This window comes from Asterias amurensis, chromosome 17 (assembly GCF_032118995.1).
Source record: "Asterias amurensis chromosome 17, ASM3211899v1".
Classification (NCBI taxonomy): domain Eukaryota; kingdom Metazoa; phylum Echinodermata; class Asteroidea; order Forcipulatida; family Asteriidae; genus Asterias; species Asterias amurensis.
Genome location: NC_092664.1, coordinates 10,778,668 through 10,791,162, shown reverse-complemented (window position 1 = coordinate 10,791,162; position 12,495 = coordinate 10,778,668). Strand labels below are relative to the sequence as shown.

Below are 12,495 nucleotides of genomic sequence, written 5' to 3'. Positions count from 1 at the left end.
TCCAGGCCTTTAAATGCAAGCTTCGTTTTTGAAAGGGGCATGGTCACTTGGTAAAGGGCACCATATGACATGTAGGGGCACCAAGGCAATGACAAGGGGGGCCTGAAGTGCATTATCACAGGCTTGCAATTCTCACTCTACGCAAACAGAAAGTAACCCCAAAAGCTATCTGAACACCCAAACTGATTACAGTGGTGTACACATGTACCTATACCATGCAAAGCATAATCAGCTTTTTGCAGTACCAACCAATCTGTTGGACTCTGATTTTGAGGGCCGATGAGTTCAAAATCAGCCTAAATCCTGTCAGCAGTGACTAAAAATGTTGAGCGCTAGAGTATAAATTTCCCCTACTAAAACTTGTTGAATGAAGAGTTTGACACTGAGTAACCAAACTTGGCCTTAATCCTGTCTGCAGTGAGTAGACTCGTTTTGAGCGCTGAGCTGAAAACTTGCCCTAAATCCTGTTGAATGGAGATCTTGAGCCCCGAGTAAATTGACGACACAGCACAGTTAACCCATGACAACATAATTCCACCATGATCCCTTCGTAACACTCTGTCGGATACCTACCTGTACCATAATTGTGATGGACAGTATTGCGTGTTAAGCCACTGCCATTTTAAATTAGACGATATTTCAACATGTCGGAGAGGAAAATCAGAAAGATAGGTTACTTACATTAAAGGTACTGGCAGACTGGATACAATTGGTAATTACTTCAAAATCATTTTTAGCATAAAAACTTACTTGTAAGTTAACAATGTAGAACTGTGGATAGTATAAAACATTGTGAGAAACAGCTCCCTCTGAAGCAATGTAGTTTTTGAGAAAGAAGTAATTTCTTACTCAAAAGGCTTCATCAGGCCCGGTATTTTTTTCAGTGTCTAAAAGCACACAAATTTGTGCAACAAGGGTGTTTTTCTTTCATTATTCCCTTGCAACTTTGATAACTGCAGTTATTTAGCCCAGTTATTTTATGCAAATGCTTGGATGAGAATACTGGTCTTTGGTATTACCAAACACTTTCAGTGCCTTTAAATGAGAGATGGACTTCTCCAATTTAAACCAGAGTCAATTTTGTTCTTCCTGAAGGAAGAAGAACCGGTGATCTTGGGAGTAGAGAGAGAGAGGTCCTTCTTAGATATTCCGTTCATTTCCTTCTTCTTGAAACAAATATGGCTCAACTGATGACAGACATGCTCTCGTTAAGTCATTAAAATTACTTGAGAAGGGATCATGTGCAAAACATTGGAATTCTGTACAGTAAGGAAAGTTGCCTGCAGACAATCTTAGGTACAAGATGTAGACAATCTTAGGTCCGTTTTTGATTCCTAATCAACGCTGGAACTTTTGTTCTTCCTGGGGGAAGAAGAACCGGTGATCTTGGGAGTAGAGAAAGGTCCTCCTTAGATATTTCCTTCTGTTGAAACAAATATGGCTCCACTGATGACAGACATGCTCTCGTTAATTCATTAAAATTACTTGAGAATGGATCATGTGCAAAACATTGGAATTCTGTACAGTAAGGGTAAAGTTGCCTGCAGACAATCTTAGGTACAAGAGTAAATGAAAGTTTTTGATTCCTAATCAACACTGGAACTTAAATGTAAATAGAGTTTAAATATTCTCGCAAGATGCTTACATTAACACTACCATCTTTTTAAATTGATATTGTACTGGTAAGACCAATTTTTTTATACTAGAATTTAAGTTTTTCGTGAGGATGAAGAATTTCACTTTGTAGATCAATCTAAAAATAAAGTACACTGTGGATTTACTTGTTTTAAGGCAAACTGTAGACCAGTGTCCACTTTAAAATATGCAGGCCTAAACCAACATTTAACAAAACTGTGAAAGTTTAAGTTCAAATGCACAAAAAGAAAACAATTCCAATCACTGTTTTCAAACAATGGACTTTGGAGTCTCAAATCAAAACTAAATATTTTACTCGTTTCCTAAATAGCATTTCCAGCATAAATAGTTCAAGTGAAGTTTTCAGCCGTGAACTTTTCACACCATATTTTAGTACAAAATAAATAGCATGGATATTTTCAACTTCATCAATTTTGTGCACACCCTCTACAGGTGGGCTGTATACTCCCCAGGGAGCTGGATTTACATAACAAGTTCCGAGAGGAAGAGAAACTTTCATCTTGTAATGAACACCAAGTCCTTCCTTGAGGAGCACTCTCTTCAAAGACACTGGACACTATTGGTAATTGTCAAAGACCAGTCTTCTCACTTGGTGTATCTCAACATCAGCATAAAATAACAAACCTGTGAAAATTTGAACTCAATTGGTCATCGAAGTTGCGAGATAATAATGAAAGAAAAAACACACTTGTCACATGAAGTTGTGTGCTTTTAGATGCTTGAGTTCGGCACCTCAAAATCTACACAGCTGTACAGGAATGACTACAAACTATGTATGTTGGTAAGACGTCTGCTATAGATTGGCAAAGGTCATGGGTTCAAAACCAACCAGAGTAATAAAAGGCCAATGATTTTGTTTACAGAACTCGGGAAAGTACTGAATATTCGTTCGGTGCTTACACACATGTACTGGTAAAACCAGATAATATCCTTTATCCCGATATAAATTTAACATCTATTATACCAATATAGCAAACATTAACCTGTCTCCTGCCAGACACGCCCATTTCCGCATTTAAGCCCGCTCTAAAAACATTTAAAACACCCTAAACAGGAATCCCCGCCTCAGTAAATTGAATCCTTCCACGTTTATTTATAAATGTTATGTTTTTGTTTGGAAAACTTCCGCTTTTCTCAGGCTACTTTGCATGTTCATGATTTTGTGGTAAGTTGAAGCTGAGCTCAATAGCCCCCTCTGTTGGTTAAAAACTGCCAATGAGAGGGAACTTTTTCAAGTGGGTTTGGAGTGCACCCTCTTGTGGCAGTGTTGTGCAGTTGAAGTTGTCTAAATGGTGGCCTGAACATCTGGCGGCACACTTCAAGAAGGCTCGTGAATTACGCCAGAGGTCAAGCCTAGGGCAATCCTAGGTTAAGCCTAGGTCAAGCCTAGGTCAATCCCCGTCCAAAATCTTCTTTCACCTACATTCATTTAATACATGTAGAAAGTGCAGCTGCCAAACCGATACGTCACGTCGGACCAATCAATAACACAGATGGAAAAACTTACATGTACGTCACCGCACGTTTATCCAATGAAATCAGTGTATCTATGAAATCACTGGTTCTGAAAAGCAAGTGCCGGCGGGGACCAGTCTATCTACGATGGAAGCAAGTACGCTTCTGAAGATGACCATGCAGATGACTACATTTGTAACTTTGTATATTGCTAGAGGCATGGCAACGGCATTTGCTTTGGGATCACACTCTACATACGAAAGAGACCGTCAACATAGGGCTATAGATACATGTAGCTCAGTTGTAATTTGTCTTTGTTCAACCTAAATTATTGAAACATATCCAGCGAGTTTTTTTTTGGTGGTTTATAACTGACAACAACAATTGTATGACACCTTACCTCTTGACCCGATGGAAAGATATCCCTGACATCTGGTATCCTGGATTCTTCTTCCTTTTTGTGACGTAACGTGGCATTAACTTTCTCTACCCTCTTCTTGACTGCTTCAGCCTGGGTGCGTGTCAGTGTCGATGTTGCTGTATCGATTATTATATCATCCAATATCTTCCCATCTGCAAAACAACAATTCCAAATGAAAGATGAATAAATGAAATAACAGTAAATAGCTAGCCTTCAAGAAAGACTGTATTAGGATCGAAACGTCAGGCCACTAAATATATTTCTCAACCCTATTTTTGACTGCTTCAGCCTTGGTGTGTGTCAGTGTCGATGTTGCTGTATCAATTATTATATCATCCAATATCTTCCCTTCTGGAAAGCAATGTTTCACCCCCCAAAAACCTAAACAAACAAACAAACAAACAAACAAACAAACAAACAAAAAGACAACCGAGGGAAAACCTTGTGCCCCACCATGATATTTACTGACAAAGAACAATTTAACCTACCTTCTATTGCTTGATCATTTTTAATTTTGCTGGATAGGACATTTTGAAAAAAAGATGTATTTTATTCTTGAATTTTAGGCAATCTTTAGTTAAAATAAAAAAATAATCAATAACCATAATTAAATAATATTCATCCAATGTGCTTGGTTGGCATGATTTTGAACGGTTGGTTTATTAAGAAAATATTTTCTTTTTAAAAGCCTTTTTGGGGGAAGTGTTGACTTATCACAATTCTTATGATTATCAACCACAATTCTAATGATTATCACTTTCTTAGTTTGGTACCAATCGCATTCAAAAGATATTTATTGAAGTTAAAAGACTGTAATCAGTTGTTTCACAATCCCAAATATAAGAACAATTCAGCTAAGTTTATTTCCTCAATTCCAAACAATTCCTTTAAATTTAAGGTCAGCCAAACCAAACAACCATTTTGACAAATCAAGATTTTGATGATTATCAACCAGAATAATTCTCTAGTTTAATTTTCTCAGGTTTGTACCAATCATATTCGAAAGATTTGTTGAAGTTTACACTACAGAACTGTAATAAATTGTTTCACAATTCCAAAATATAAAAACAGTTCACCTAATTCTACTTTTGTTTAATTCCAAATATAAATGTAGGCCCTATAAACAATCCTTTTAATTTAATGTTAAAGCCATTGGACATGTTGGACACTTTCGGTAATCAGTATTGTCCAAGGCCAACACTTTGTGTATCACAACTTATATGTAAAAAAACGAACCGGAGTCGGAGTCGGAAGAAAGTAACGGGAAAACCCACCCTTGTTTCCGCACGTTTCGCCATGTCATGACATGTGTTTAAAATAAATCCGTATTTCTCGATATCGAGAATTGATACTGTTTTTAATGTTTTCTCAAAAAGTAAAGCATTTCATGGAATAATATTACAAGAGAAGTCTTTCACCATTACCTTCTGTAAACCCTGTAAGTTATTTGTAAATCTGTGAACTTTTTTTTGTTTCTGTTCCGAAAGTGTATTATAGCTATAAATTCCAAATATAAATGTAGGCCCTATAAACAATCCCTTTAATTTAATGTTAAGGTCATCAGACCATACATAGAATGACAAACCTTTCAGGGTATCAGCGATGTTCGACAGCCCAGCATCCTTCAACCATCGCAGTTCCGGCTCACCTGGAAGTTACACAAAACAAAAGAAAAAAGAAAAAAAAGGAAACAGAAGTTGATTGAAAATTTACTCTTTGTAAAGTTCATTATATATTGAAGCAGAGGACTATTGGAAATGCATTCAGAAAGTGTTATTTTTGACTCAAGGATACACGTACCACATTTTCTAATGATAAGTACTTTTTACAAAATTTACCACAAAAAAAAAGAAATTATTGAAAGTAAATCATTGTTAAGTTCATTACATGACTATTGGAAATGCATCAGAAAGTGCTATTTTTGATTTTGACTCAAGGATACACATATGCATAGTTATGTTCAAATAATTTTTAAGGCTGTTTATTCAAATTAGTTGTGAAGAAAACTAAATTTGAAAGAAATTACAGACTGGTTAGCAAATAATTAAAAAAATCCTGTATCACAAATCTTGACCAACTAATGAAATTTCACTTCAATGTGAGTTTTTCTCCACTTTTCATCCATTGGAATTAGAAAAATTAACACTGAAGTTTTTGATAACTACAAATGACAAATGACAAAAACTAAATAATTACCTATTACTTTTGAAACAAATTATATATCTGAACGTCTTAAACAACATACTTGTATGCTTCATTTTGAAAGGGCAAGGGCACCAAGGCATTTTCTCCTACATGTAGGTAAAGGGCACCCTATGAGGAAATTGTAAACTTCTACTGGATCATTTCAAGGGCACCAAGGCAATGACGGCAGGGCCCAATTTCATAGAGCTGCTTCAGCAAAAAAAAAACATTGCTTAGTAAAATCAGATTTACCGGCCAAAACTCCACTCAATTGTTATGCTAGTAAACAACAGCTAAATACTAGTCATAAGCAATGTACAAATGTAAATGGCATGAAATTTAAGCCAGTAACATGTGTAATATAAGCTTGCTATTTTCATGCTAAAGCAAATTTTTTGCTTTTAAAAGCAGCTCTATGAAATTGGCCCCAGGGGGGCGCGGAGGTTATCGCCTTCATTGCCTCCATGAAGTATCAGGGCTACCAACAATTTCAGTAAATAGAACTGTACACAATCCAGACCCTGTACACTCCACACAAATCACCATGTACTCATTCCAATAAACTACACCGTCTCTACCAACCAAACAATTCAAACGATAGAGTACATTGTGATCCTAAGTTAATGATCAATATTATGGAGAGCTTTCAGGTTGAGCTCTTGTAATCTGTCAAATATCTGGAGTCTTATCTGTTGTTACTATCGCTAATAAACTGTACCTTCACCTTATCACTAAAACAATAATGAATTTCTGGTACATTGTAATATGAAACCTATGATGCCTCGTTAGTGTACTAAAACACTCAACTAAGTGTAGCTCGCAACTCGCACGCCTGAGGAAACCTGTACACGAGGGCGCTTGTTATGTGAACTAGACACACCGGATTAATATCTAAAGCCAGTGTTGCAATTACGCTAACAAACTGAACCTTGAAAGAAATACTTGTAATCAATTAAAATTCTGCTAGTTCAAGACACTGGACACTATCGGTAATTGTCAAAGACCAGCATAAAATAACAAACCTGTCAAAATTTGAGCCAAATTGGTCGTCGATGTTGCGAGATAATAGTGAAAGAAAAAACACCATTGTCACACGAGGTTGTGTGCTTTCAGATGGTTTATTTCGAGACCTCAAAATCTAATTCTGAGGTCTCAAAATCAAATTTGTGAAAAATTAATTATTTCTCAAAAACTACACATGTTACTTCAGAGGGAGCCGTTTCTCACAATGTTTTATACTACCAACCTCTCCCCAATACTTGTTACCAATTAATGTTTTGTGCTAATAATTATTTTGAGTAATTACCAATAGTGTCCACTGCCTTTAAAGGGAAGGTACACTATTGATAATTGTCAAAGACCAGTGTTCTAACTCGGTGTATCTCAACATTTTGTTATGCATAAATTAACAAACCTGTGAAAATTTGAGCTCAAATGGTCATCGGAGTTGGGAGAAAATGATGAAAGAAAAACACCCTTGTTGGACGAAATTGTGTGCTTTCAGATAGGAATAAAAGACTTCTAGCTTGACGTCTTGCTATTTTAATGAGAAATTACCTCTATTTCAAAATCTATGCTACTTCAGAGTGAGCCGTTTCTCACAATGTTTTATACATTCATTGGCTCTCCAATGCTCGCTACCTAGTCAGTTTTTAAGTTAATATTTGTTTTGAGTAATTACCAAACGTGTACCTTCCCTCTAAACCAAGGATGCCTCGTAAGTAAACATAATCGCTATACACCTAGCTCGCAAGCCTGAGGAAACCTGTACACAAGGGGGGGGGGGTTGCTATGTAAACTAGAAATGCTGGGGTAACCGTTCTTCCACAATGAGTGTGCTGGGTTCTTTTTAAGGTGCATTACCAATCCTAGTACAGGGTTTAAAGGGAAGGTACCTATTGGTAATTACTATTAAAAAAAAATAATAACTTAAAAACTGACTCGGTAACGAGCATTGGAGAGCTGTTGATCATGTTGATAGTATAAAACATTGTGAGAAACAGCTCCCTCTAAAGTAGCATAGATTTTGAGAAAGAGATAATTTCTCACTTGAATAATAAAAGTCTTTTATTCCTATCTGAAAGCACACAAATTCGTCCAATGAGGGTGTTTTTAAATTCATCATTTTCTCCCATCTCCGAAGACCAATTGAGCTCAAATTTTCACAGGTTTGTTATTTTATGCATATACATGTATGTTGAGATACACTAAGTGAGAAGACTGGTCTTTGACAATTACCAATAGTGTACCTTCCCTTTAAATGTCCAATTTGAAGGTGGTAAAATTTCTTGCTCAAGTGTCACAATCGGGACGAGAACCCACACTCTGATGATCAGAAACACCAGGGGCCCAATTTATAGAGCTGCTAAATATAAAACAAAACAAGTCTTTCTATTTTTGAGCGAGTTATGACATCATGCTGTACATGTATTGTACAATCAGGATTTAGGTATGACAGATGATAGCCTAACCTAATTAGCTCTCTTTAAAGCCACTAGCAGTTATTCCTAACATGTATTGACACCTGGTATCTTCAATTCAAGGAATCGGACAGTGATTTGGTCTTTTAATTGTTTCTTTAGTTTGGTGTGCATGTACGATGTTCCTGATTTGTTTCATGCATTTGGAGAAATTAATACAGGCCTCATATCTCAAGGAGGCAACAAAGGCGATGCCATGCCAAGGAGAAAATGCCTAGGTGCCCCCTTTCAGAACAGAGTACACAAAAAGCACAGCCATTGAAGGCTGTTTTTTGTTTGTTTTTGTTTTACAGGGGCAGCAATAACAAGATAGAGCTGTGATTTATAATCCCTGTATAGACAAAAGCACGTGACGTCATTCCAGTAGGGCGCCCTCACCTAGAGGTCAAAAGGAGGTTGTTCATTGGCCAATCCTTTACACCGCGTGTACAAATCTGTGCAGTTCGGTTGTTTCGTAACCGTTTACCTTCTAAGATGGCGGCTGGATGGCGTCAATGCATTTAGGTCCATTATGAAAGAATTTGTATCCTGCTCACCTTCAGGAGTCTTACACATAGCATCCTCATCTTCCCCGTCCGTGCAGGAGTTAGATCCGTTGCTCTCAGACAACTTACTCGCCTGCTGGATCTCCTCAAGCTCGGAGAAATACGCCTCAAAGTCGGCCGTGTTCTTCCCCGTTCGATCCCGTGGGCGGTGCATCATGGCAGAAGGGTTCCCCTTCCCCCCTTACTTCTCTTGCTCTCCCTTCTTCGATTAACAAGTAGAAAGTCACAGAAACCGTTGCTATGGCGAGGAGAGCAAGTTGCTATGGCAACGTGGAGAGAACAAAAGATGAGGTGATGTGATTTCGTCGAGTGCCACACAGAAACTACACAGACATCTGCGGAAAAGGAACACAATTCATGCAGAAGAATTAATACAATCCAATATTGTAATCCGAAGTCTCAAGGCAAGATTATCTTCCCTGGATGTACGTTACAGGACTGCTGGATTCAGAATTTAAGTTAATTTATTTGTTCTCGTACTACACACTGCCATGGCTCACTTAGCATCGCCATTGCTGGGGCGCTAGAAGTGCAATGTTTCGAACACGAAGACATGGAAAGTTTTAATTTAAAAGCAAATGAAGTGTCTTCCTCAAAGGAACAGCTTTGACAAAATTGTGTAAGAATATATTCAGTTTTGGTTTTACTTGTACCCTTTGATGTGGTACTCAATATGTACTCTCCTAGATTCTGTGACAAAGTTCACTGGCATCAAATGGGATACATTTTTGTTGAATACTTGAAACTATACGAAGAGTGAATTCGAACCCACACTCCGGTGACTCAAATACCAGAACTTGAATTTGATGCTCCTAACCACTCGGCCACACTCGATCTCACTCAAATATGTAAACTTCAGCTGTTTTCAGGACTAAGTTTCTGTTAAGTTGTAAATAATATGTATGGTCAGTATTTTATCATGTATCCATGCAGGAAGGATCTATCCTTCATCCATGATGTATCGTCATGCATGATCTCCACTATCAGGGAATATGTGCTCATAAATTGGTCTATAAAAACAAACAATGGCCCTACCTTTAAATTGCTAGCCATTTGGTAGACAATGAAGCAATAAAACAACTTTGTGGTCACTGGTCTGTGAAATACACTACTACCATGACTACAAGGGACCCTTTTTCTATTGTTATGATAGACTACACCATTGTACACTTGTAGGCCTAGGCCCAGTAGTACATGTACATGTATGCCCTACTGTGATTTTAGAAACTGTCAATTGCTCATGCTTGACTGAATCGAATCCTGAATATTTACCTACAGGAGGTTATGACGCCTCTGCGTTTAGTGGCCATTTGTACAATTCTTATTATGTGAGGGTATACTGCACTACTAGCTGCTACTCGCTGCACCTTCCTGCTATTAAAATTCTGGCACAAACAGATAAAGAATGGTAGAAATGACATGAGCATGGAACGGGCTTAGCAAAATATTGACAATTGGTATTGAATGGGTAGTAATCACCAAAACGTCCTTGTACATGTACATTGTAAATACTGTACATGGAAATTGACAATAATAATAATTATAAAAATAATAATATTTAAGTCTTATATAGCGCACGTATCTACCAAACAAGGTACTCAATGTCGGTGGTCTCTGGCCGTTGAAAGCGAATTGAGATTGTTTGCAAACACTTTTCCGAGCGGGGGATTTATGCATTTGAATGGTAGACACAATTAGACACAAACTGAAAAAGGGGAATAAAATGACCTTTTTTTTTTTTACTTTTAGACAATTTCGCGTAGGATATTTTTGGTTGAGAACATTAAGAGAGCCGTAATTATTCAACTGATTTTGTGTTGATTATATAAGAATATTACAAAGAGGTAATTCCTATTGCATTTTTGTTTGCCAAAATCATTGAAATGTCGGTATTCTTAGATAAAATCATCCTTGCCGTATGCCGTTGGTTGAGAAAGATGCTTGAACGCAATGCAATCTATGTAATTTTCTGTGGCGTAACAACAGACATAATACCTAGTTCTTTATACTTCGCTCGTTAGGAACTGCGCCCGCAGATGGATTTATATTTTTAAAATCCAATAATTGGGTTATTTATACACAGGACTCGAGGAAAGCTTGCAGTACAAATAAAGCGAAGAAAAAAAACCCTGTAAATAACAGATGACTCATAGGACCCTATCAAAAATAAATCATGGATCTATTCATCACAAACTCGATCAAGTGGAACCGTTTGAATGGAAAGTGTTAAGCGAGATCATAAAACATGTAATAAGCAGCTCAATAGTGATGTAGAAGTTGCTCAAGCATGACCAGGATTTATACTACAGCTGTTGGCTGGAATAATAGGGTGATGGCAGGAACACCATAAACAAATTACCATTATTTATACGAGCCCAGGATGGACATTTCAATCTGGTAAATCTTTGCAGTACCCGCTGCTAAAAGCCGGGTTTTAAACTGCCTCTAGCTACTGGGCGATCGTGGCTGTCCAGTTGGTAAGACCCTCCATGGTAAGACCGGATCTAGAAATGCAAAGGTCGTGGGTTCTAATCTCACTCGAGTAATAAGTCTGTGATTTTTTTTTCACAGAGCTCCGGAGGTTGCTCAGAGTGTCCAGTGTGTAAACACATCGGTGTATGGGTAAAATCAAAATTATTATAAATGCTTTACTAAGCTTGGGCGATATCACGATATTATCGAATATCGCGATATTAATTTGGAAACGATTTCGATATCGGTTTGATTTGGTTTTAATCGAAATATCGATATATCGCGATATATCGCGATATATCGCGATATATCACGATATCGATTTAGGATCGCAATTTCGCGATGTATTTCCTAGCTGAGACATCTTGCACCCCATAGGTTTGGAGTAAAACCAGAAGAATAGGTCATTAGAACACCTCTCTTATGCTATGATTGTCTCTTCTACAACTTTCACTGGGAGTTTGAAGACTGATGATGTCAAATTTAATTAATCGCGATTATATCGAATATCGCGATATATTATCGGCGATATATCGTGAATAAAATAATTGGATATTACCCAAGCTTATGCTTTACCCCAATGCAAATTTCCAACTATTAAATCATCTACACACAAAATATGGGTAAAAAATTCTTTATCCCTGATACAAATTTCCATTTATTATAAATACCAGCCGTGTTATCTACAATACACATGTTTTTTTTTTAACAAAAGCAGTCTGTATTTCAATCATGAAACACCTTATTATTATGTAGCCATTGTTTGAGAGAGCATTAATTTATGTATGCATCATTGCATCCTACATCCATGGTTGAATATCGTGTTTAATTTTTGGTCCTCTCAATGGCACGGGCTGTTTTTCAGCTGATTCACAAGTCTAATAACAATTGATGTTTCCAAGAATGAGAGAAAATGCCATGGTTACCAATTAAAGCTAAGTGGTTCACTGGCGGAGGACAACAGAAAAGGGGAGGGGGGTGTGAACAAAACACAGGTCTTGGGTCAAACAATGCATTGTGCCCACGCAAACACAACCCTTTTGTAATTCAAAAACCATTCACTGACAGTGACTAGTATGAATCCAAATATGTTAAAGAAACACATTGCCTTGGATCGGTCGAGTTGGTCTTTGAAAAGCATTTGTAACCATTTGTTATAGAATGCATATGATTAGAAAGATGTTGTAAAAGTAGAATATAATGAGCCACACAAACATGCCTTAAAATTGCACGGTTTTCCTTTTACCTCGTCGACTTACATGGTCGGCCATTTATGGGAGTC

At 37.3% G+C, this 12,495-nt stretch overlaps 1 protein-coding gene across 1 annotated transcript in view; it reads right to left on the bottom strand.

Moving 5' to 3' along the window:
• The window catches only part of LOC139949548 (rho GTPase-activating protein 18-like), a 97,432-nt gene that overhangs the window by 56,635 nt on the left and 28,302 nt on the right, over positions 1–12,495 (bottom strand). Inside the window, exons 2-4 of the mRNA XM_071947927.1 lie at positions 8,733–9,076; positions 5,118–5,180; positions 3,512–3,684 (exon numbers count right to left, since the gene is read on the bottom strand). Of these exons, the coding sequence (XP_071804028.1) occupies positions 3,512–3,684; positions 5,118–5,180; positions 8,733–8,898 (402 nt within the window). The 5' untranslated portion in view covers positions 8,899–9,076. The remainder of the gene's footprint in view (positions 1–3,511; positions 3,685–5,117; positions 5,181–8,732; positions 9,077–12,495) is intronic.